Raw genomic sequence first — 26,510 nt, forward strand, 5'->3', positions numbered from 1 at the left:
TTTGTAACTCCCCGGCAACGGCGCCATTTTGACTATCGGATTTCCTATCGGTAAAGAAATTCACAAATATAATCGCGTTGTAAGTATAGTTTCTAAACCAAAAGAGAATTCTTTCGTACAAAAGTTTGGTTGTCACAAGTCACAAACACAGTAAAATTTATAAACCGAAGTATTCAAACTTCGGGTCGTCTTCTCAAGGAATTGCAGGGAGGTGTGTTTTATTATTGGTAATGGAAAAAGTATCTTTTTTGGGATTTTTAAATAGGTTGAAAAAGAAAAGTAAATTGCAAGAAATTAAATTAATAACTAATAAAGCTCTTGGTAAGGTATGAGAACTGGAAGTCCTATCCTAGTTATCCTTATCAATTGTGATGAGAATTGGCTTTTGCTCCCACTTGGTCAACCTCTAACTATGAAGGTATGTTAAGTGGATAAATCAATTTGATTCGTCAAGTCCTAGTCAATTCCTAAGAAAAGACTAGAGTTAGGGGAATTCAAATCAATCAGCAAAGAATTCCAATTTTCAATCATCAGCTGAGTTTGATAACTCAAGAGTCTCTAATTACTCAACCAAAGACAAGAATATAGAAAGCTAAATAAAAATCATAAATCCGAAATACGTCAAATTGTATTAAATAGAAAATCAATCTAAACATAAAGAGTTCTTAAATCAAATTGAGAGAATAAATAAAAGGAACATTGAACCTGGAAATTGAGAAGTAGAAATCCTAATCCTAAAAGAAATACTAAATCCTAAATCCTAAGAGAGATGAGAGAATCTCTCTCTCTAAAACTATATCTAAAAATCTAAAATTATGAATTATCAGCTCTCCCATGAATGGATACATTCCCCCACTTTATAGCCTCTAATCTGTGTTTTCTGGGTCGAGAACTGGGCCAGAAACAGCCCAGAAATCGCTGATTGCGAATTCTGTCACGCTGATTTTCGTCACTACGACGCATCCGCGTGGAGCACGCATTCGCATCGCCTAGCTGTACGGCCACTATAGTAAATTATATATCATTTCAAAGCCCCGGACGTTAGCTTTCCAATGCAACTTGAATCGCCTCATTTGGACCTCTGTAGCTAAAGTTATGATCGATTTAGTGAGAGAGGGTCAGGCTGACAACTTTGCAGTTCCTTCAATTTCTTGTATTCCTTCCACTTTTGCATGCTTCATTTCCATCCTCTAAGTCATTCATGCCCTGTAATCCCTGAAATCACTTAATGCACATATCAAGGCATCTAATGGTGATAAGAGAGGATTAATATTAGCAAATATAAGGCCAAAGAAGCATATTTTCAATCATAGCACAAAATCAGGAAGGAGAATGTAAAGCCATGCATTTTGTATGAACAAGTTTATGAAAGATTGCTAAAATTCACTCAATTGAGCACAAGATAAACCATGAAATAGTGGTTTATCAATCACGCAGCAGAAGGTTTATGTTATATACGTTACATGAGGCCGTGATAATAAACGTGTAAAGAGATTAGGGAGGCGCGTCGAATTTACTTAAATAACTTGGATGAAAAAATTACATGGATGTTGAGCTTTTCTGGTTAGTAAAGTAATAAAATAATACTTTAATCACATTTAAATTTGTAACATTTATTATTTGTGAGTTATACTATTTTAATCCAAAGATAATTAATGATATATTTTTTTCTCTAAAATGATAATAAAATTTTAGAGGAGCCGGATCCTAAAATTCAATATAAGTGTCTAATGTAATTAATGAAGAATAATTAAAAATCTTAATTTATTCTTTTAATTTTAAATATTTTTTTATATATTTAAAAAATATATAATTTTAATTATTTAAAAATAAAAGAATTATTTAAAAAATAGATTAGGATTCTCATTAAATATACTTCACTCACATGATGATTATGGAATCTTGGCAGAAAAGTGTCTTTTTTGCTTTTTTTTTTTAGTTATTTACAATTTAACTTACCAACCAACCATGTTGATAAAAGTGCCAAAGTGACTTCACTCCTACTCGTGCGGTATCCACCACCAGTCTCACCAACCCTCGAACTCGTGGTTGGTAAGCACGTGTTAATGCCACGTGACTATATATTTGAAATGTGTCATTCCCGTTTTATCTCTTAGAATTGTAGCAAATAAAGAAATTAATTTTGACTATGCAAAATATTTGATATTATTACTTAATTATGACTTTTTCAAAAAACTATTATAAAAAAAAATCATCATATATGTATATTAAAATAAATTATGAATATATAATATATTTTAAAATATAAAATAAATATTAAAAATAAATTAAATTAATAATTAATTTTAATGGCTGAATTTAATATATAAATAACATGAACATAGAAAATTTTTTAAATATTTAGATGAATTGCTTCATCTTAAATTAATGAATTCACTTACAAGCCAACCTAAAATATTGTGGTATGAATACATTATACTTATACATACATAGAAGCTATACGATGGCAAAGAGCAAACCAACCCACCACGTTCAGAGTTGTCAAAAGACCATCCTACTGTAGTACTGTTGACTCCTACGGGGATGAATAGTCAAAAAGCCTTCACTGGTGTAAAAAATACAAACTCATAAGCGCGCCCTCCCTCTCTCTTATTTGTTATTTCCCTCGGAAATAGTTTAGTACGAAAATTATTATCGGAATCCTATTTGTTTATATTAAAAATTTGATTATTAATAAAATTACGCAGAAATTACACGAGTTTCACGGGTGCTTATTTTTGTAAAATACTTTCACTCTAATATCTTTATTTTTTTTTTTTTTAGCTGATCCCTTCCAGTTAGATTCTGCTACAACAGGTCAGATTCGGAATTTCATCTTCTCCATTTTCTTCCCCCATTTTTTTTTCAATGCTTCCTTCACTTATGTGTGAATTTAACTCTTCTCGTTCTGTTTCCCCCCCATTTTCTCCAAAACTGAAGATCGAAAATTAAGAGGGGATAAAGGACAGACTTATCGTTGCAATTGGCGTAAGTTTTCAATACAAGTTTTGAGGGGAAGCTACTATGGATGCGAAAGCTGCGCAAACGTTGCAACTTTCAGCTATGCTTCAACCAGAGACGATGCGGTCAAAACCCAGTGGCGCCTCTTCTCTGAGAATATCACGTGAACCGCACAAAAAGTTTCTCCGGGTTTCGGTTTCGGTTAAGTTGCAGCCTGTAAGAACTTCCATGATTCGGCGTAGGGTAACACCTTTGGAGGTTACTCGTTCATACGAAAATATCGCAGGTTTGTTGAGGGAAAAACAATGATTGTTGGTTTTGAAACGTGCGAGTTTGTATTTGTTATTATTTTTTTAATATCCTGGTTTGAAAAAAAATAAAAATAAAAGGGCTTGGAACATGTAACGCGCTTGCTATTCTAGCTTTGCATTTATATTTTCCAATTACTTTTATTGTTATTGAAAGGAGTGCTGATTTTGTGCTATCCGTCTTTTTTTTAAAAATGAATGATTTACTAGTTACAATAAGAAGATACAGCGTACAGTGAACCTTACTTGTAAATTGCCAATGAATTTGGATTAAAGATTTGTTCTGGTTGTGCAGAAAATTGCAAATCTAATCCCCAACGTGCCTTCCCTGTAATTAATTCTTTGTTTTGCCTGAATTATATTCCTGTAAACATTGATCAAATAAGGAAGGATTTGAAGTTTAATTTGCCTGGCATGAAATTGATTTGAAGAACTTGTGCTCAGATATTTGTGACTAAAATGTAGTTGGATATCTATGTTAAAAAACATGGCGTGATCAATATGAAAGGATAATAGACATTTCAGCTGGACCGTTCATAATAATTTCTATCAAGGTGAACTGAATATAACTGCAATGCCCAACTATTGTCTTTGTATTTATCATTCTGCAGCTTCAAATAAATTTATTCTATTGAATAGTTGGAATAATCCACTTCCGCGTCTTTTGAGGAAAAATTATGGTCTTTGAGAAGATGTAGTATGTAATTTTCCCTGGATTGCATATAAGATTGTAATTGACTAAATTTAAATGCTCGTGTAGCTTCGACATTGGAATCTGGAACCTGTCATGCTCCTCTTGATGAAGAATTGATTTTGAAGGTAATGATATGAAGTTCTTTGTTATTTTTAACTAGTCTATATCCATTTCGTTAGTGATGTTATGCCCTCCATCATAAGCAAGAATCAAGAAATAGTAAACTTTGCTTAGTTGCTTTTTGCCTTAGCTTGCTATACATGCCATTATCTTACTTGAATTAATAAATTGCAGAGTAGATCACAAGAGATCGATCCATATTTAAATGGACGCTGTATATATCTTGTTGGTTAGTTTCATGGCTAAAGTCATCATCCAATAATATAATTTCCAAGTATGATTATTGCGGCTTTCAAAATACCTTTAATTTGACATGCAGGAATGATGGGCTCTGGGAAGACAACTGTGGGGAAGATTATGGCAAAAGTGCTTGGCTATTCTTTCTGTGATAGGTTAGTATGGGAATTTATCATTTTTTTTCTCTCTCCTTCTAAGGAAGAACTTGAGTCGTTGATAGGACACTGAGACTTGTGTTTAGGTTTTGATGAATTGGGAGTATGAATAGAGGGAAAAGGGCAGACAGAAGGACTATATTAATTGATTAACTGATTTGAGTTTTTGGAGAGTAGGCCTCTCGAATATTCTCATTATCTTGTAATTCTTGAATAAATTACTTCTTTATTATCTCTGGATCAGTTATATCAGTCTTAAAGCAAGTAAATGATCATAATAGTGCATCATTTGGATAGCCCGAATAGGCTACAAGAATATACAAAGAATGGCATGTTGTTTGTAGCTATCTACAATTTCTGTGTGCAAAAACCAAGATGAACTTCAACTGGTGTTTATATTTAATTGATAACAGAGAAATCTAGTTAGATACAACAAATGTATTATATGACTGTAATCTGTAGATGGAAAGGGGCCATTCTAGTTATCCTGAGGATTATGGTCTACTGAGCTGGGCATAAAGAATTTCTGATTGAGATTATTATATAATACTGCGCATTTGTTGCACATACTGTATATTTCACAAGCACTTTAGACATTGTGTTGATTTTCTGCATTTGTTGCACTCGTGGGTGCTTTAGTGATGCATTGGTGGAGGAGGAGGTTGGGAATTCTGTAGCTGATATATTCAATCACTATGGAGAAGCTTTCTTTCGCGACAAAGAGGTCAGTTGAAGAGGACTATTCTTCTAGCTTATGTATCTTCTTTGTTAAGTTGTTTTGAACTTTTATGTGTTTTTTTTTTCCCAATCTCATCCAGCTCCTCATTGTCGTCTATATGTTGACATAAACTGTCCCAAGAAGCTGTTGAATCAATATGTTTTGAAGTACCAACCAATGACAGTACTAACGAGAGTATAGAATTCAATAATCAATTATGAAAACAAAAAAAAATGGCATAAACAACTGCTTAGCCCATTCCCTGCTGTAGGGTAAGAGTCTGATATTTGGCTCTTGAAAGTGATGTTAATAGAAGTAGATACATTTGGTTATGAAATGTGCTAACAAGCAACATCATTTCCAATAACTTTTTTGTGTTCTACTATCAATGGATCTGATTGATGGTTTTGTTATCACATTCACCATTCATTTTCCCTTGCTTATTTTTACTGTTTCAGACTGAGGTATTGCATAAACTGTCCCTGATGCGTAGAATTGTTATTTCTACTGGTGGAGGTGTTGTTATTAGGCCCATCAATTGGTATAATTATAATTATTAATGTGTGAACAAGAAAATTGAAGTTTGGTCTTCAATTTTTTATGATTAACGTCCCATTCTTGCTTTCCTGTATATATGGATTGCCAGGAAACATATGCACAAGGGTGTCAGTGTTTGGTTGGATGTGCCGCTGGAAGCCTTGGCACAGAGAATTGCTGCTATAGGAACTAATTCTCGCCCCCTCCTACATTATGAAGCAGGAGATGCATACACCCGGGTAATCTTTTTTTTCCCTCCTGCATACAATTTTAGTCACCCAGTCCTAGCAACTTCAACTCTTTAGCAATTTGCATCAAAGTTTACCTTTTTTCCCCTCCTGGTAAGTATTCTGACCTTTTGATGTTCTTCTGCAGGCTCTCCTGAAGTTGTCTGCTCTTTTTGAAGAAAGAGGTGATTCATATGCCAATGCCAATGCCAGGGTCTCATTAGAAAGTAGGCATAGATATTTTTTGGTTTTGAAATAAAAATTGTGGATTTTTCTTCAGAAACTTTGGGTATAAAACAGAACTTTATGTATTTCTTTTCCCCCGTGACTTATTGAACTTGAATTGTTAGGACCTGGAGATTCCTAAGATACTTGCCAAGCGTCACTTTTGAAAAAGAAAAAAAAGTAGAGAAAGATCTTTAGTGAACTTAATTATTATTTCTACCTTCTTCTTGATGCTTTGCTGATATATATGGTTTCTGACCTTGTTATTTATCGTGCAGAGATAGCAGCAAAACTGGGTCACAGAGATGTGTCCAAACTGTCACCAACTGCTATTGCAATTGAGGTCTTCATACTCAATGCCCTCCCTACTAGTGTCATTTCAGGATGTTTTTTAAAAATCTATTGGTTCGTTTTTATGGGTCAAATGAAATGTTCCTAGGTGCTGAGTTGAATAAAAATGACATCAGTGCCAATCTAGATAACACGTCTCTATCTTGCAGGCATTGGAACAAATTGAAGTCTTTTTGAAGGAAGAAGACAACAGTTACGCAGAACACTGATAAAAACACAAACACAAGCATTGTTGACGTGTTTATATTTTTTTCTTGAGTTGTGATATGCAATCCAGGCCATGATAAATTGATAATATCGTGCCATGTCAATATGTTTCGGGTTCAAAAAAAGTGATGAGGCCTGGCATATGTTTCTGCATAATATGTGTTAGCATTAAGAATAAGCTGAGAAGCTACCAGCATTGTTTATGTTTTGTTTATTGTTGATGTATATATATATACATATATATATATATATATACATATATATATATATATATATATATATATATACTTGTAGTCGAGTTTGATTGATCTGGTTATGTATTTTACTTACTCCAAGAGGATTTTTATGTTGTGAAGTGGCCCGGTTTATTTATTCTTAGATAAAAATTGTTTGTTCAACAACCTAAGCGGAAGAAAAGATCTCATGTAAATTTATAGGAAAAAAATCTATAAAAAAGGAATAAATAGAAAAATGTTTGGCAATCGGATGGATGTTGCTCCCAAAATAACTATGGTCTCGCAGGAAAACTGAAAAAGAAAAGAAAATTGGTTGTAGAACAAGTTAACAACTCCCTTTATTTGCTCATGATCTCATTGTTGCTCGTTTACAACTACTATTTTTCTACAAACATTGTATTAGGGCATGTAATTCTAATTTGAACAATGATTTACAAAAATGCTTTTATATTAGAAATGAAAGTCATTGATCCAGTGAGAGTTCTAAATTCGTACTCTTATAAAATAGATTTCAACTCTTTGTTCATCTCTTTATCTTTTGAGTCCGTCCTCATTGGCTTATGGCTTATGGCTTATGACCATTGAATTGACTGAAGTATTTACTGAAATTCTAATCTATTTTTTAAATAATTCTTTTATTTTTAAATAATTAAAATTATATATTATTTTTTAAAATATATAAAAAAAATATTTAAAAATTAAAAGAATAAGTTAGGATTTTTAATTATTCTTTATTAATTACATCAGACTCTTATATTAAATTTTAAGTACCCTGCATTAATTTCTAAATATTTTGAATGGAGTATTAAATCAACATTTCAATGTATAAAATGAGTAATTACACAAATTAGTCCCCAAAAATTTTAGAAATCGGATATTTTAGTCTCTAAGAAAAATTAATACACAAATCAATCCCAAGGTTTTACTTCGATAGACAAATCAGTCCCAGTTCATTTTCCGGCAGAGTAATTATCCATATCAGTCCACAAAAATTTTCAAAACGGACATTTTAGTCCAAAAAAAAAACTAATGTACAAATCAATCCCCGGCGTTTTTCTCTATTAGACATAATAGTCTTCTGTCCAAAAATAAAATAAAATAATTATTATTATTAATTACACAATAATATTGTACTATATTTTTGTATTTTTTGGATATATATATATATAGTCACTCAATAATAATAATAATAATAATAATAATAATAATAATAATAATAATAATAATAATAATAAAATTATCTAATTATTTTAAAAAAATTCAAAGTTAAAACTATTTGATATTTTTGTATTTAATATAATAAAAAATATCTTATGTAAAAAATATATGTTTGTATTAAAAAATATATATTAAAAGAAAAGATTTTAATTTAAATTTATATTAAATACATATTTTTTAATACAAACATATTTTTTAAAATAGTACATCTTTTGATTATATTAAATACAAAAATATCAAATGGTTTTAACTTTGAATTTTTTATAAAATAATCTCTATTATTATTATTATTATTATTATTATTATTATTATTATTATTATTATTATTATTATTATTATTATTATTATTATTGAGTGACTATATATATATATATAAATATAAGAATTTAATGAATATATTATTATTATTTTTATACAAAAAATAGTACAATATTATTGTGCAAATAATAATAATTATTATTTTATTTTATTTTATTTTTGGAAGGAGGACTATTATGTCTAATAGAGAAAAACGTTGGGGATTGATTTGTACATTAGTTTTTTTGGAGACAAAAATGTCTGTTTTTAAAATTTTTGGGACTGATCTGGGTAATTATTTTGCCAAAAAAATGAACTGGGGACTGATTTGTCTGCTGGAGTAAAACCTTGGGATTGATCTGTGTATTAATTTTTCTTGGGGACTAAAATGTCCGATTTTAAAATCCTATTTCTATCCCAAAAAATTTTAAATAGGTTAAATGTGATCTTACTGTTAAATTTGACAATAAAGTTAACCGAATGAGTGACGTAGATGTTAATAAGTTACTAGTTAAGTCATATTTTCTTCCACATTTTAGAAAAATATAAGCAAAACTTTTTTTAACACTTCTCCTCAATTTCTTTGTATACAAAATTGAAAATTCTAACAATTAATAGTCAATGCTTCAAAATTAAAGAAAAAACTTTTATATTAGTAATTGTTAGTAGATTAATTTTACTTACATACTGAAATTGAATGCTATTGGCTCTTCAATATGCGAATTGTTTGTGTCAAGTTTAATTGTGAGATAACATTGAATTCACTTAAAACTTTTTTAGAATTAAAATAGGACATTTAAAAATTTGTTAAACTGAAATAAAATATTTGAAACATTAAGAACTAAATTAAAATTCAGTCCAAATATTAAGGCTAAAATAATATTTTATTCTAAAATAAAATTATCGGCGCCCACATTTTAAATAATTAAAATGAATAAACGATTAAACCAATGTTTTAAAATTTAAATCTTGTTCTCTCTCATGCTACTACAATATAGTAGATTTGTCCCCTTATCCAAAAAGAAAGCTACGAGAAACGAGAACTCCAAAACATTCACTAACATGTAATTTTCGGACTTCAAAAAGTAGAAATTGATTCATTCAAAATTCAACGATCAAATTCTTTTAAAGTAAAAAATATAAAAATAAAAAATAAATGTTTAATTACTACAAAATTAAAATAATAAACTTAAAAAATAATTAAATTTTATTTATTTTATTTTATTATTTTATCATTTCAAAAGATTAATTTACGAAGTAAGTAATTATAATTGATTCTATGAATGATGAGTAGTGAATGTTTAAAATCATCTGATCCAATAAATATTTTAAAAATAAAATAAAATCAAATAAAATGGTTAGTTCTAATTAAATGTATTTTTTGTTAATTATTTTATTTTTAAAAATTGACTAATTTAATTTTTTTTTATTCAACAACTTTTAATTTAACAAAAAATTAAGTTTGATAAACGATATATTTTTTATTATTTAATTAAAATACTTAGTTTGAAACAAAATATCCCAATTAACCTTATTCAAGGTTTTGCAAGTTTTTCAGTTCAAGACAAAGATTCTAAAACGGAAGGAATAAGCTAACTCCATAGGAACAAGATATACTTCATCAAATATATAAGTTGTTGCTGTAGTAAGAGCCAATAAAAAAAAGATGTCGAACTACCAATTTAAATTTCTAGTAATAACGGAATTTTGTTTCATGACTAAAGGTGACAATAGAGGAAAAGAAGCTATCAAGAAGACAAAGATAAAATAACTAGTTAGAAAAGTCTCAACATCTAAACATCTCATAGGAGTTAAAAGGAGAGCTATGGAGACTGCTGCAAATTCCGCTTCCAAAAAATAGTGTCAGAGGAGTCGGATGAGGTTGAAAAGGGAGAGGGTGTCATCCAACAATTGACACCCAAAGGATTATGAAAATTCTCTCGTGTAACTGTCAGAATTTGGAAAAATCCATGACAATTCACAACATTAAAGGAATTCATAAATCCTATTCCCCTGAGGTATTATTCTTAAGTGAAACTAAGAATAATGCCTCAATGGTTGAAGGAACTCTAAGGAAGATTGGTTTCAATTCAGTTTTCACGGTGGATCCAATAGGTTTGTCAAGAGGATTGACAGTTGCTTGAAAGGCAGGAGTAAATGTTTATATTGTCAACCACAATTCTTTTCTAATACACTTTGTACTAGAGGAGCAATAATCTAACTTAAAATGGGAGGTTATAAGGGTGTATTTACATAGGGAGAAAAAAAAAAGAGATGAACAATATTATAAAGTGTTGTAGCTGTTGGAGAATGGAGGAGAGAAAATAACTGTGATTGGAGATTTTAATGCATTTAAGGCACATCATGAGAAAGAAGACGAAAGACCAAAACCTGCAGCTACGATTTAAAATTTTAATGACTTAATCAACAAAGGAGAGATGGTGGATTTGGGTTATGAGGAAGACAAATTTATTTGGTCAAACCGTCAATTTGGAGACAATTTTGTGAAGGAACAACTTAATAAAGCATTGGTAACAGCGACTTAGCGTTCAATATTTTTAGATGCCTTTGTCTTACACCTAGACGAGAATGGTTTAGATCATAAGTCGCTACTTTTGTACTCAAACAGAGAAGAACGAAGGTTTAAAAGAAGATTTAGGTCTCAATAGAGGTGGTGTAAAAATGAAGAGGTGAAAAACCTGGTTAAAGAAGTCTGGGCTAAGGACATTTTGGGCTCTCCAATGTTTAGATTAGTAGGCAAGCTCAAGAAGTGTCGGCACAAGTTAGTTGAATGGAAGAAAAATTCTCCTTTAAACTCAAAAACTAGAATTTTCAATCTTAAAAAGAAAATTACAATAGAAGTGGCTAAAGGAGAGCAGGGGGATGGAATAGCTATTCGGGTATGGGAGGCTGAACTGGAGGATGCTATGGAGGAGGAAGAACGCTATTAGAGAGAGATATCTCGAGTGCAATGACTTCGATGGGGTGATCAGAATACAAAATTCTTCCACTCTAAGTTCAAAACTCGGAGTAAAAAAAATAGAATTCACATGCTATATGATGAAGAAAACAAGACAGCTACGGAGCCAAACCACATTGCAAAGATAGCAAAAAACTATTTTAAAGATCTGTTTACTTCTTCTCACCCCAGAGACCCGGAAGAGGCACTTCAAGATCTACCTACTAAAGTGTCTGCTACTACGAATAAAGTCCTTACAAGACCGGTTACTGATAGAAAGATCAAGACTACAGTTTTTTCTGTTAATCCATTCTTAGCCCCTAGGGATGACGAATTTATGGCCAAATTCTTCCAATTTTTTTGGAAATTAATTTAAGCTGATGTGAACCGAGTAGTGAAAAATTTTTTCTCAAGAGGTAAGATTCTAAAAGCTTTCAATCATACCCATATCTGTTTTATCCCTAACATCCCACATGCTACATCTATGAAAGAAATCAGGCCGATAAGTCTTAACAGTGTATTTACATGATCATTCAAAAATTTTAGTGATAAACTATAATATGTTATGAACAGAGTCATCAATGACAATTAGACTGCTTTTATTAAAGGGCGATCGATTAGTAATAATGTCTTGATAGCACATGAATCTATGCACTTTTTAAAGAATAAGACTTATGGAGAGTTTGGCTTAGCGTTGAAACTTGATATAAGTAAAGCATATGATAGGATGGAATGGAGTTTTATTTGGGATATCATGAAATGACTCAGATTCTGTGATAAATGGATGAACTAGATTAAGCAGTTCGTGACAACAGTTTCTTATCCTGTTACTGTGGATGCACAATCTCATGGTTTCTTTAAACCATGTAGAGGGTTGCGTCAAGACGACCATTTATCCCCTACCTTTTCTTATTTTGTACGGAGAGAATCTCCCACCTGATCCACAGAGGAGAACAGAGATAGGTTATTTCTAGATTGAGGATTAATCATCGATGTTCAAAAGTCAATAATCTTTTTTTTTTGTAATTGGCTCAATACTTTTTACTAGGGCTACGGAAGAAGAGTGCAACCACCTAATTGAGATGCTACAAGCCTATGAGGAGATTAGTGGACAAATGGTCAACCTAGATAAATCCTCAATTTTTTTCAGTAAAAACACCCCTATCCAAGTGCGTGATCAGCTAGCTAGTATGTTGTGGGTTTCCCACGTAGGTAATCAAAATAAATACTCGGGATTGCTGATAGTTATGCAAAGATTTAAAAGGTATACTGGAAAAGGGGACTTCTTTCTTCAAGTGGTAGGGAGGTGTTAATCAAGGCAGTGGCAGCAGCAGTTCCTATTTATACTTTCAGTTGTTTCAAACTCCCGGAGACATTGATTCAAGATATCCAGTGAGCAATGATGCAATTTTGGTGGGGCTAGAAAAATACAGAGAAAAGGATGCAGTGGATTAGCTGAAAAATTTCATGCAGACCGAGACCTTAAGGGAGTTTAAACTTCAAAGATTTGAAGGCATTCTATGCTAGCTAAATAAGGGTGGAGAATTTTGACTAAGTCTCATTCCCTAATACATAAAATCTATAAAAGCAAATATTATAGATTTTCTAACTTTTTGAGAGTTGAAGTTGGAAATAATCCATCTTGAGGATGGAGGAGTGTGTTGGAGGGAAGAAAGGTGTTGGAGAAAGGTTTGCTTTAGAAAATTGGTAGAGACATTTCAGTGAGTATTAAAGAGGATTCATAGGTTGCTGAGTTTACTGCTATAACCCCTATTCCTAACGCCAATATAGGACACACACTTCAGAGTTAATTCAGCCAGATAGAAAATGGAATCAGACATTGATAACCAGCATATTCAGTACAAAAGTAGCAACAGCCATACTCAAAATAGTCACATAAGAAGGAGAAGACACATTGACCTGGATGAAGATGAAAAACAGGAGTTACTCGGTGGCTTCAAGGTACAAGATTACTTTCCAATTCTTTTACCCTCCCATCGAATTTCTACCTGAACAATTTCAATAAAGCTCACTATGGTCCTCCATTTGGAAGCTATTGTCCACCGAAAATTAAAAGCTTTTTATGGAAGGTGATGCACGAAGACTTACCAGTTAAGAAGAAATTAAATTCAAGAATTGCTGTAGTGAACCTGGACTATCCAAGATGCGGATTGGAAGAAGAGTCTGTTTTCCATTGCCTCTGGTCATGCCCCGATGCCATTGAAGCTTGGAGCGATAACCAACTGCCTATTCCACTCCAAGCTGAAAATCTTTTGTGATGGTGGATACAATTGACCGAATCCCTTCAGAAGAGTGGAAATTGTTGGCAATTGAAAGCCTTGGTAGCTCACACAACATAGGAAAATTGGAGAGCAAGAAATGGAGTGATCTTCATTGGCTCCCGAAAAAGTTCCCTTTTAATAGCAGAAGCTACACAAAGAGCTATTGAAAACACATAAACTCATTTCTCTTTTACTTTAATAGTTATTGCATATTGTTTTAGTAAAAATTTTCTGTTTTTCCTCTTTTAATTATAGTCTAATGTGGATCATTTATTCCATTTAATAAAAGTATCTACCTCTTGATAAAAAAAAACAAAATTTTTCCGCTGCATTTGAGAATTCAGAATTTTGATGGAATACAATGCAACGACTTATAAATAAAAATAAATAAACAAATAAATAAATAAAGCAAGTGAAATGGAGAAAGTAGGTTTAGGTCACATCATAAATTTGAAAGGAAACCTTTAAATAACTCAATTCTCTCTTCTTTTAATGGGACAAATGACTGTGATTTGTGGTCAATTAGTTGAAATTTTTGGCAACGTTTTACGTATGCCATGTACTTTTCTGAAAGTTTAAGAGTACCCTTATAATGAGGCATTCAGATTTAATATAAAATATATAAGTGGTTCAGATAGAATGAAATATAAGTCATATGAACATGCAGCTAAAGAGGTACATAAAAGGCATGCAACCCTACTATTGTAACACCCCAATTTTCCTAAGCTTTACCTTTAGCCATAAAGCAAAGATTAATAAGAGATTACGACAGTTCTAAGGCTTATATATATATATATATAGAAAGAGTAGTATAATCTAGAAGCCTAATGAAGGATTAAGCTCAAATTACAGAATTACAAAAGCGTGAGACGTTCACATAAAACTAAAGCGCAAGACACAAGATATGGATGCAAGAGAGTAAAACATATATAGATATAATATTATAATAGATCATAGGGAACTAGCCGCAGCTTGCTGAGTTTAAGCCGACTAGTTACAAATAGATAAATACAGAGTTTTGGAATTAAAACAGCTTATACAACCTATCTCTCACGTAAGCCTCTAAGGCCATAAAAATAAAATACAAAGAGATGTGAGAGTAACTATAATAAGGTAAATTAGAAATAAACCAAGGAAGAACCATACTCCGCTCTGTCACCATATCCGCAATCTCATCGAAGTAGATTACGACCTGCATCTGAAAAACAACAACAAAGTATGGAATGAGAATCGAAGGTTCTCAGTATGGTAACAGTGCCCAATGATGTAAGATGTAAGGCTCCGGAACACCGAAGGCAATCTTAGAACTTCACATCACATGCTGATATTCAAGTTTAGGACAAAAAATAAATAAATATATAAAGAACTTAAACCATAAACCAGGGTTATCTAAACCTAGGGAAATTCTAACTAATACTGTTCACACCGCTGTATCCCACAGCCGTCACCAACCTAACCTCCATGCGATCCCATCGCCACCGCCTACCTAACCTCCTTAGCACCAGACAATCACAATATAAATGCAAGCAAGTAAAACACAAGTAGAAGCATATAGAACAAGTAGTTCAAGTAAACAAGTTGGCATGTTATTCATTTAGGCATACAATTACAAGTCGGCAAAGCATACAAACAGATAGAAAATGCACATGATGAATGTCTATCCTATTGGCTCGTGATATCACTTGTCGGTCCATAAATGCCAACCCAACACATTCTTTCAGATGTCGCTTTTCTGTCGCACCCACGAATATAGTGTCGGGCACACTCTATTGACCCACGGATATAGTGCCTGGCACACTCTTGCAGCAGAAAAGATTATCGATCATAATTCAATCTCAGGGACATAATACCCTGCACACTATCATACTCAACCCAAGGATATAGTGCCTGTCACACTCTCATTATTCAACAAGATCATCATTCCTCTTTGAGTCTTCAACTCATCATAACCATCATCAAATCATCACTTCCATTCTAAGCTCATTAGTTCATCAATTTCCTAATTCATTATCAACAATCACCATATGCACCACTCTTCCTTCCCTCTCAACTAACTCATCCACAATACACCAGAAACCTAAACCTCTGTTTGCTAACTTTTCAAAAGAAAACCCAACTTAAACCCCTAAGACCATTCCCATATTTCAATGCTCTAAAAATAAGCCCAAGAGTCTTAAAATGGTGTTATAGAAGCTTACAACCTTGTCGGGAAGGTGAAATAGTTGAAAACAAAATTTAAAATTATGAAACAGGGCGTGTGCGTCCGCATAGGGGTGTGTGTGCGCACACCCAGGAAGATTTTGAAAGTGTGCATATGCACAGGGGTGTGCGTACGCATAGGTACTAAAATTTATAAAGTCTGTTTACTCGCACAAGCTGTGCGAGCGCCCCTAACAGACGTCCCTTCCTGACTTGTGCGTGCGCACAGGGCTGTGCGTCCGCACAGGTCGTAATTCTTCATTGATGTGCGCGCGCACAACCTATGCTAGCGCTGCTACTAAAGCCCTTTCCCCTGCCTGTGCATATGCACAGGACTGTGCGTCCGCACAGAATAACATTTTCATAGGGTTGTGCGTGCGCACATATCAGAAATCCTGAAATTCTGTAACTTTGCAGAATTTCAGATTTTCAACATCAACTTTGAATAATCATAACTTCCTCTACAAAATTCTAAATTTTGCAAACTTTATATCAAATCGAAGGGTTTTCAATAATCTTCAAATATAAACTAAATTCAACAAATTTTGAAAACCGAGGCAAAAGTTATGATCAGACAAAATTCACCAAAAATCCTTTTTCACCCAAAACCTCAAATCCTCAAATTTAACCATCTCTCAATTCAAAACCAAACCAAACCATGTCCAATAATCATAAACCACTACTACATACAACATTTTACCATTTCATATCGTCCTCCTCAATGTCACACCTAAATTACTAAGCCATTACATCATATCTCACTACCAATCCAAAATTTCTAATTCAATCATAAATTCACACTCATAATCATCATCAACCAACAACAACCTCAACAACCAAAATAAATCTCAACATTCATCATCAACCTTCATAATCACTAAAATACCAACAATCATCATCAATTCATATAATCATTATTATTCTTATTCCAATTCCTTCTACACAACACCACTACCACATTAATATCCATCATTATTCGTCTATAATAACAACAACACTCCTCAAAAATAATAATTCACACATTCATCAATAATCAATATTTTTAGCAACATCAACAATAATTTTCATCCATATTCATCACACATCATGCTCCAACACATACATTTCTCTCAATCTCATCATCAAATATATATCACAAATATCAACATATTCAATCCTATCTTAGGGTCAACTAGCTTAAGTCTCCGGAAATATTACATATTACATAAAGGAAACCAAAATCATACCTTGACCGATTCCCAATATGCTCCAACACCAAACTTGATTCTAATCAAGCTTCCATCAAGCTCCAAACTATCAAAGCCATACCGAAAGCTACCACCAACTCCAAAAACAAGCTTCATACATACAACATAACCATACATCAACAACTAAAGCTCATACTATACTAAACCACAAGGATAAAGAGGTTCCTTACCTTATCTAACAAGATTAGGGATAAAATCCATCAATTATCCGGTACTAGAGATCACCTAAATAACCAAAACCACAAAATCTACTCAAAATCACAACCTCAAAAACACATAAATCTAGGGCACAAAACTGGGAAGTGAGATGTGAGTTCTTACCATATTTCTTTGAATAGAAACATAGATCTCGACGAGAGCTTCGTGTGGCTGCAAACGGCTCGTCAATCGAAACTCCAGATAAAAAGTTATGGCTCCCGAAAGATAGAGGTGAATAGTGCACTCTCTCTTCTTCCTCTCCTCTCTAAAAACCGCGGCCCTCTCTCTCTTAGGGCTGGAAAATGAGCTCAAAGCTCATTAAATGAGCTTATATATGTTGGACCTTGGGTCCAGTTTGGATCCGGTCCAACCTGTTAGTGTTTTTGGTCCGTTTGGCCCACTTTAGGCCAAAACCTTTAAGATTAGTGTCCGGTTTTTTATTCTAAAATTATTTTTATCCTTTCAAACCAACAAATTAATTTTCTAAATATTATTTTCCAAAATACACAGTAGTAGATAATCTAGAGTCGGTACTGTTAGCTTAAGCACCAGTACGCATTTTTACAAAAATCTTTTCGAAAAGGTACATTTTCCAACTCAGAAAATTTACTGAAATCAAATTTCACATTTTATTTTTAAATTAAAACTTCTAAATTTTGAATCTATTCCAGGCACTAAAATTATTTTATTAACACGGTTTTACATGAAAATGTGGGTTCTTACAACTATCAGTTTCCAGGTTTACAAGCATTGAATATACCAAAGGTGGTTTGAAGCTACCTAAATATGTGCAAGCTGGCTTTAAATAAAAGGCGAGCTAAGCTGATCTGATATTGGACCCAGCAGAGGTTATGTTGGCCTCCAATATTCGGGTTTTCAAGATAGCAAAAAATGTTCATTCTCATAGTTAGTGCATCTTTCAATTTTAAGCAATAATAATAATAATAATAATAATAATAATAATAATAATAATAATAATAATAATAATAATAATAATAATAATAATAATAATAATATGCGAAGGAGACGTGGAAGACTTTGTGAGCACTCCGATCTTGTTTGCTGGGTTTGCTTTCGTCGTGTTTGCTTCCTCTTCTCCAACACTTCGCTTGCATGTTCAACAGAACTCATTGACTCAAATGGGCTTCTACATTCCTATTAGAAACCTGAGTTTCTCTCAAAGCCTCTTGCAATTTCAGTAGTTGCTAGGCAAGGGTGTGTAGTTGCTGAGTCAATGGGCTATCTTGTTCTGGAGGGTTAGGTTCAGTAGATATTGCCTTAATCTCTCCTTTCATAGAAGTCTCAGCAGATGAGTACAGATGCTAATTAGTGGCAATTGTCTTTCTCATGTTCATGGAACCACCAGCAGAGTGGTCCAGAGACATTTTAGCCATGTCTGAAAGTCCATAGTAGAAGATGTCTAACTGTACCCATTCTAAAAACATTTCAGTGGGCCATTTTCTTAGCATCCTTCTATACCTCCCCCAGACATCATGAAGAGATTCATTATCTCCTTGTTTGAAGTCTTGAATGTCCAGTCTCAGCTGGTCAGCTTCCTTAGAGGAAAGTATTGATTTAAAAACTTGTCCACTAACTGTTTCTAAGTTTTCAAGCTAGATCTGGGTTGGTTATCTAACCACCTCTTTGCTTGATCCTTTACAGCAAAAGGAAAGAGCAATAGTCTATAGACATCTTGTTCTACTCCCTCATTATGTACTGTATCAGCAATCTTTAAGAAATCTACCAGGAACTTAGTAGCTTCTTCCTGTGGAAGTCTAGAATACTAGCAGTTTTGCTGTACTAATATAATGAGTTGAGGGTTTAGTTCAAAGCTAACTGCTCTGATGGGAGGTATGCTAATATTTCTTCCATAGAAGTCAGCAGAGGGATTTGTGTAGGACCCCAGAGTTCTTCTGAACTCTTCATTCCCATTTGGGTTCATGATGAAGAAAGTTAGGAGAAGAAGAAGAATTAAGGATAAAGATGTAAATTATGATTAAAATATTTTTGTTTTATGTATTTAATTAATTCAAAAATAAAGGTTAATTAATTAAAAAGAATTGAAAATTAATTAATAAATTTCGAAAAAGAGGAAAGAGAAATAGAAGAGGAATTTTCAAAAATAGAAGAGAGAGAGGAATTAGTTAGGAAATTTTGAGAAAGAAAAAAGAGAAAACAAGTAACTAATTAAGAAAGATTTGAAATTAAGATTTAAATTTGAAATTTGAAATTTTGAATTTTAAAATTTGAATTTAAAACAAGATAAGATAAGATTTTAAATTTAAAGAAAAAGATAGGATAAAGATTTGAAAAGATAAGATATGATAAAGATTTGAAAAAAAGATTTGATTTTGAAATTTGAAATTTAAAAATTTAAAATTTAAAATTTTGAAATTTGAAATTTGAATTTTAAAATTTGAATAAGATAAGATAAGATTTTGAAAATTAAATTTTAAATTTTAAAATATGAATTTGAAACAAGATAAGATAAAGATTTGAAAAAGATATGATTTTTGAAATTTAAATTTTGACTTGACTAATAGGAAAACACCAAATTTAAAAATTTTTAAATTAAATTGGCAAGATTTTCGAAAATTATAATTAAAGATAAGAAAAGATATTTTATTTTTTTTATTTTTGAATTTAGTTGGGAAAGAGAAAAACACACGAAAGACACCAAACTTAAAATTGTTAGATCTAAGGACACTACTATGCGAAAATTTTAAAGAAAAACACAATAGGACACCAAACTTAAAAATTTTAAGATCAAAACAAGAAGAAAAATAAGAACACTTTGAAGATCAAGAAGAACACCAAAAACAAAACTCAAAGAATTAAAAGAAAACAAGAACATGCAAAGGACACCAAATTTAAAAATTTTGAAAACCAAAGACACAATTTTCAAAAATTATAAAGAAAAGACACAAGAAGACACCAAACTTAAAAATTGATACAAGATTCAAATAAAAGACACAATATTTTTGAAATTTTTTTACAAAAAAGACTCAAGAAACTTGAAAAGACTCAAACAAGAATAAGAACAAAGACTCAAACCAAAGATCAAGATTAATAAAGAAAACAAAAGGTTTTTGAAAAAAATTTTGAATGTTTTCGAAAAAGAAGAAAAAAATAAAAGACTCAAACAAAATTAAAACAATACCTAATCTAAGCAACAAGATAATCCGTTAGTTGTCCAATCTCGAACAATCCCTGACAACGGCGCCAAAAACTTGGTGCACGAATTCCCACATTTCGTTCAACTGAACCAGCAAGTGCACTAGGTCATCCAAGTAATACCTGAGTGAGTCAGGGTCGATCCCACGAGGATTGTCATTTGAAGCAAGCTATGATTATCTTGTAGATCTTAGTCAGTCGGATAGAAAAGTTGATTGTTTGTTTAAACGCATAAAATAAAATACATAAAACGTTACTCAGTTGATGGTAAATGTAATGATAAGAAGATGGTTAAGGCTTGGAGATGCTTTATTCTTCTGGATTAATCCCGGTCTTACTGTCTTCTTCAACTATGAATGATTTCTTCTATGGCAGGCTGTATGTGATCAACGCCTTTCTTACAAGGTTGCTAATGCTCCTCCAGATCTGAACCCTAGGGTTAGTGCGGATCCATTCTGATTGAGGGTGAAGCTCCTGCAGTTCATTCTCTTTTGTGATCCTACTCAAAACGCCACAGACAAGGTCGAATCTTCCGGATTAGAGAATGTTGTACCTTTGGTTCTAGCCTCTACCACAAAGACTCTAATCTCCCCGTACCTTGGCTGAACTGGTGTCTCGAGAAGTCCCCAACAAAGTCGTGAATTAGCCATCTAAGAGATGTATAATCAAGCTGGTGGTTCATCATTGTCCAATGAAAGACTCACTCTGAACCCATGTAGAATGAGATAACCTTGTGCCGGTTCAACGCATTCATAATGATGAAGAACGGATATACATCTTAGAATAGAGAATCAAACACGTATTGAAATAGAATAGTAGTACTTTATTAATCCATAAAACTCAGCAGAGCTCCTCCCCTCAACCTAGGAGGTTTAGAAACTCATACTGATAAAAATACAATGATAAACGTGTAAAGTGTCAAAAGGTTCTTAAGATTGTAAAAGTTCTCAAATAAATACTAGACTAATGACTAAGGATTACATAAGAAGGGTAAAATTGTCTTTTAGTGCTAAAATTCACTTCTGGGGCCTACTTGGTGAGTGTTTGGGCCGAGCTTGATTTAGATCCATGTGCTAAAAGGCCTCTAGGGCATTGAATGCTGGCTAGAGGGTCCTTCTTGGGTGTTGGACGCTAGTCTCTTCTCCTTTTGGCGCTGGACGCCAGAATAGGACATGAGGCTGGTGTTGAACGCCAGTTTTGGGCCTTCAATTCTGAAGCAAAGTATAGACTATTATATATTTCTGGAAAGCTCTGGATGTTAGCTTTCCATGGATGATAAGAACGCTTCATTTGAACTTCTGTAGCTCTATAAAAGCTCTTTCGAGTGCAAGGAGGTCAAATCCAGACAGCATCTGCAGTGCTTTCTCTGTCTCTGAATCAGACTTTTGCTCCAACTCCTCAATTTCAGCAAGAAAATACCTGAAATTGCATAAAAATACAAAAACTCAAAGTATAATCCAAAAATTTGAATTTTGCACTAAAACCTATGAAAACTTAATAAAACTTAAACAAAACATGCTAAAAACTATATGAAAATGATGTCAAAAAGCGTATAAAATATCCACTCATCACCAACCTTAATTAGTAAATTTAGTATGACTAATTTACTATCCATTTAGTATTTAACCTTTGGAGTCACATACTAATAGGTATTTTAATCTTTGCTAAACAAACAAACAACAACAACAATAGCAAAACCTTTTTCCATGAAGTGGGGTCGGTTACATGGATCAAACGATGTCATTGAGCTCTATCATGTATCATGTCTACATAGGGACCGTTTACATGTAGATCTCATTTTACCACCTTATGGATGGCCTTTCTAGGTCTTCCTTTGCCTTTCACTCCTTATCCATCTTCCATCTCATCTACCCTCCTGACTGGTGCTCTGTCGGTCTTCTTTTCACATGTCCAAACCACCTGAGATGCGATTCTACCATCTTTTCCACAATAGGTGCTACTCCAACTCTCTCTCTTATATCTTCATTCCTTATTCTATCCAAACGCGTATGACCACTCATCCATCTCAATATCTTCATCTCTGCCACACTTAACTTATGTTTGTGCTCTCCTTTGGCCGCCCAACAGTCTATACCATAAAGCATAGCCAGTCTGATAGCAGTATGATAGAATTTTCCTTTAAGTTTTAAAGGCACTTTTTTGTCACATATAAAACCAGACATACTCTGCTATTTTGACCAACCTGCTTGGATCCTATAATTTACATCCTATTCAATTTCTCCATTATCCTGAATGATCCATCCAAGATACTTAAAACTTTTAACTTTTCGTAGGATGTGTTCTCCAATCTTCACCTATATATTAGGATTTTTCCTTTGGTTTCTGAACTTACATTCCATATATTCCGTCTTGCTACAGCTTATGTAACACCCCATTATCCTAAGCTTTACCTCGCACCGTAAAGCAAATGATAACAAAGTGTCACGATAGTTTTAAGACTCGTATAATATTATGTATATATATACATACATACATACATACATACATACATACATACATACATACATATATATATATATATATATATATATATATATATATGGAAGGAAATAGTAATACTAAAAGTCCGATGAAGGAATAAAAGCTCAAATTTGCATAAAGCAAAATTACGAAATGCGAAGCGTTCACACACAATAACTAAACGCGTAGGTATGAATAGAACAAGTCATAATATATATAAAATCTTGTAGATAGCTCCAGGATACACAAGGTAATAATTTAAGTAAACAAGATATATCTGTATCGATGTGAAGTTCTAGGATTGCCTTTGGTGTCCCGGAACCTTACATCTTATATATTGGAAACTCTTACCATATTAAGAACCTCCGATTCTCATAGCATATATTGTTGTTGCTTTTTAGATGCAGGTCGCAACCCACCTTGGTGAGTTTGCGGATATGGTGACAGGGCAGAGAATGGTCCTTCTTATGCTTTATTTTACTTTACTTTTGTTGTAGTATTCTCTCATCTTTTTATTTTAGACTTTATGGCCTTAGAGGCTTGATTTGAGAGATAAGTTGTATAAGCCATTTTAAACTTCCAAAATTCTTTTATATTTCAGTTTGACTAGCCGGCCTAAACTTCGCAGGCTGTGACTAGTCCTTTTTTTGGTATTTCACACTTATATATATATTGTTTACTTAAATTATTAACACTAAATGTAACGCCCCGTTACTGCTTTTGTGTAGACCATACACTTCTAGAGCTTCTCTCCATAAATTCAGCTTCTTATTTAGGTCTTTCCTTAACTCTCTCTTAAGGACAATATCATAGGCAAAAAGCATGGACCATGGCACATGCTCTTGGATATGCTCTATGAGTACTTTCAAGACGAATGTGAAAAGGTATGGACTTAAGGATGATCCCTGGTGTAACCTAATACTAATAGAAAATTCATCTGTCATACCACCTTTAGTCTTCATGCTAGTTGTAGCCCTATCATACATGTCTTTAATTGTGCGAATATATGCGATCCTTACTCTCTTCCTTTCCAAAACCTTCCATAAGACCTCTCTTGGCATCCTATTGTATGTTTTCTCCAAATCAATAAACACCATATGTAGATTTTTTTTATTACTATGATACCTCTCCATCTTTCTTCTTAATAGGTATGTAGCTTCGATGGTGGATCTGCCTGGCATAAACCCAAATTAGTTTTCTGTTACTTATGTCCTTGTCTCACCTCTATCCTATCACCCTTTCCCATAATTTCATGGTATGACTCATGAGCTTGATCCCTCTATAATTTTCATAACTCTATATATCGCTTTTATTCTAGTAGATAGGTACCAAGGTACTTTTTCTCCACTCATTTGCTATCTTCTTTGACCTTAAAATCTCATTAAAAAGTTTGGCTAACCAACTGATGCCTTTCTCTCCAAGGTCCTTCGAAACTTTAATCGGAATATTATCGAGTCCTACTGTCCTGCCATTTTTCATCCGCTTTAGAGCCTCTTTTACCTCGAAGTCTCGAATCCTTTGATAGTAGTTAAGTTTTGATCTTCTTCCCTCGTGCATAACTGACCAAGGCTTGGAAGAGTCTTGTGTCCTTCATTAAATAACTCGTAGAAGTAGCTCTTCCACCTTTCATTGATCTTCTCATCTTGAGCCAAAATCTCTCCGTCTTTATCATTTATGCATTTAACCTGATCCAAGTCTCTTGTTCTTCTTTTACGGCTCTTTGCGATTTTATATACACCTTTTTCTCCTTCCTTTGTGCCTAAAGACTGGTAGAGACCCTCATATACTCTTGTTCTTGCTTCACTTACAGCTACTTTTGTCTCTTTCTTGGACCTATCCCTCTAGATTCACCAAAACTTTCTTTTGATATTCTTCTAATAACTTATGCAATCTCCTTCTACATTTCCTCTGCGCTTCCATCCCCTTCCCACTTTGCATATTCTCCTACTAGTCTTAGAAATCTTCTTTGTTCTTCACTTTTCATCCTCTATAACTTCATCCTTGAGTTCTTTGTATGATGTATTTTCTTCAACTTTTGCTCAACTTGAAAATCTATGACAAGCATCCTATGTTGTGTTGTTAAAATTTCTTCCGAAATAATTTTACAATTAATGCAAAATTTCTGGTTGACTCTCCTCAATAAGAAAAAGTCAATTTGAGAGCTTGTCATGACACTCCTATAAGTTATAAGATGTTCGTCTCTCTTTCTAAAACATGTATTTGTGATGAGAAGGTCAAAGGTTGATGAGAAGTCCAAAATAGTTTTACCCTCGGTATTGACCACCCCTAAACCATGGCCTCCGCGAATACTTCCATACCCAGTCACTTACTTCTCTTTAAACGTGGTCATTTAAATCTCCTGTTAAGAAAATCTTATCTCCTGAAGGTATGTCTTGGAATAAACTCTCTAGATCCTCTCAAATCCTTATCTAGTATTGCTCGTCCAAACCCACTTGCAGTGCATAGGCGCTATTCACATGAAAAGTACCTCATTTCACCATAAGTTTGATAGATTTGATCCGATCACCCACCCTCTTGACATCCACTACATCCTTCTTCCACTTCTTATCCACGATAATACCTACTACATTCCTTTTCTTCACATTTTCTGTATACCAAAGTTTGAACTCTGAGGTATCCAACTCTCTAGCCTTCATGCCAACCCATTTTGTTAATTGTAGGCACATGATATTAATCTTCCTCCTTGTCATGGTATCCACCACCTCCATAGATTTTTCTGTTAGAGTGCCTATGTTCCATGTCCCAAATCTCAACTTTCTATCACTCCAACCTTTACCTTTACCTCTTTCTTTGTGAACTAGCTTATTTACGCTCGTTTATTCACAAAAATGTGGTAACCCTTGCTCATTTAACACTACATTCGGACACCGATGCAGCGGCTCTTGCTCATTTGACACTATACTCAAGCCATACAGTACATTGCTCCTAGGCAACGACCTAGCTTTAGCGTAATAACATCTTTGATCCATGTCATGAAGATTCAACTAAGTTTTTATGTTGGTTGTCAAAGTCCTAACACAACCCTCCTCCTTTATCCGGGTTTGGGACCGACTATGTACTGCAGGTGTAACATAGGCAAAGTTATTTTAATATTTGCTAAATAATTATTTAATTATTATTTTTGATCAAATAAATAATTATATTAATTCGAAAGAATATTATTAAGTGATAATTGAAAATATTAAATAAGAATTAAGAATAATTAGTTATTATGTTTCTTAATTTGAATTTTAAATTTGGATAAGATCCTATTTGGTTAAATTTCAAATTGACTTGTGATATAATTTATAAGAATTTAATTTAAAATAAAATAAGATTTAGTTTTAAAATAAGAGAAGATTTAAATTTAAAATGAGATTCAAATTTAAAATCCGTAACAAATCTCATATTATATATATATATATATATATATATATATATAGTCAATCATAAAAAAAATAAAATTTTTATTCCTTTAT

General features: G+C 32.9%; 1 protein-coding gene across 2 annotated transcripts; it reads left to right on the plus strand.

Moving 5' to 3' along the window:
* Positions 1-2,677: 2,677 nt before the first annotated feature.
* Positions 2,678-6,943, plus strand: LOC112797023 (shikimate kinase, chloroplastic). Of its 2 annotated transcripts, none has more exons than XM_025839754.3 (11): positions 2,678-2,817; positions 2,941-3,247; positions 4,030-4,088; positions 4,258-4,312; positions 4,403-4,475; positions 5,115-5,199; positions 5,652-5,734; positions 5,840-5,969; positions 6,106-6,184; positions 6,461-6,525; positions 6,683-6,943. In XM_025839754.3, the coding sequence occupies exons 2-11, from the start codon at positions 3,025-3,027 to the stop codon at positions 6,740-6,742; spliced, it is 912 nt and encodes a 303-aa protein (XP_025695539.1). In that variant the 5' UTR covers positions 2,678-2,817; positions 2,941-3,024; the 3' UTR covers positions 6,743-6,943. The 2 variants fall into 2 exon arrangements, with proteins under 2 accessions (XP_025695539.1, XP_025695541.1); XM_025839756.3 differs by having other exon boundaries at positions 6,106-6,142.
* The last annotated feature ends 19,567 nt before the right edge of the window (positions 6,944-26,510 follow it).

Source organism: Arachis hypogaea, chromosome 4 (assembly GCF_003086295.3).
Source record: "Arachis hypogaea cultivar Tifrunner chromosome 4, arahy.Tifrunner.gnm2.J5K5, whole genome shotgun sequence".
Taxonomy (NCBI): Eukaryota; Viridiplantae; Streptophyta; class Magnoliopsida; order Fabales; family Fabaceae; genus Arachis; species Arachis hypogaea.

Excerpts from the sequence above, each read along its gene's own strand:
- LOC112797023 (XM_025839754.3), top strand. The coding sequence starts at position 3,025 with ATGGATGCGAAAGCTGCGCAAACGTTGCAACTTTCAGCTATGCTTCAA. Across the intron at positions 4,313-4,402 it reads ACGCTGTATATATCTTGTTG|GAATGATGGGCTCTGGGAAG; the intron begins GTTAGTTTCATG and ends TTTGACATGCAG. Across the intron at positions 5,200-5,651 it reads CTTTCTTTCGCGACAAAGAG|ACTGAGGTATTGCATAAACT; the intron begins GTCAGTTGAAGA and ends TTACTGTTTCAG.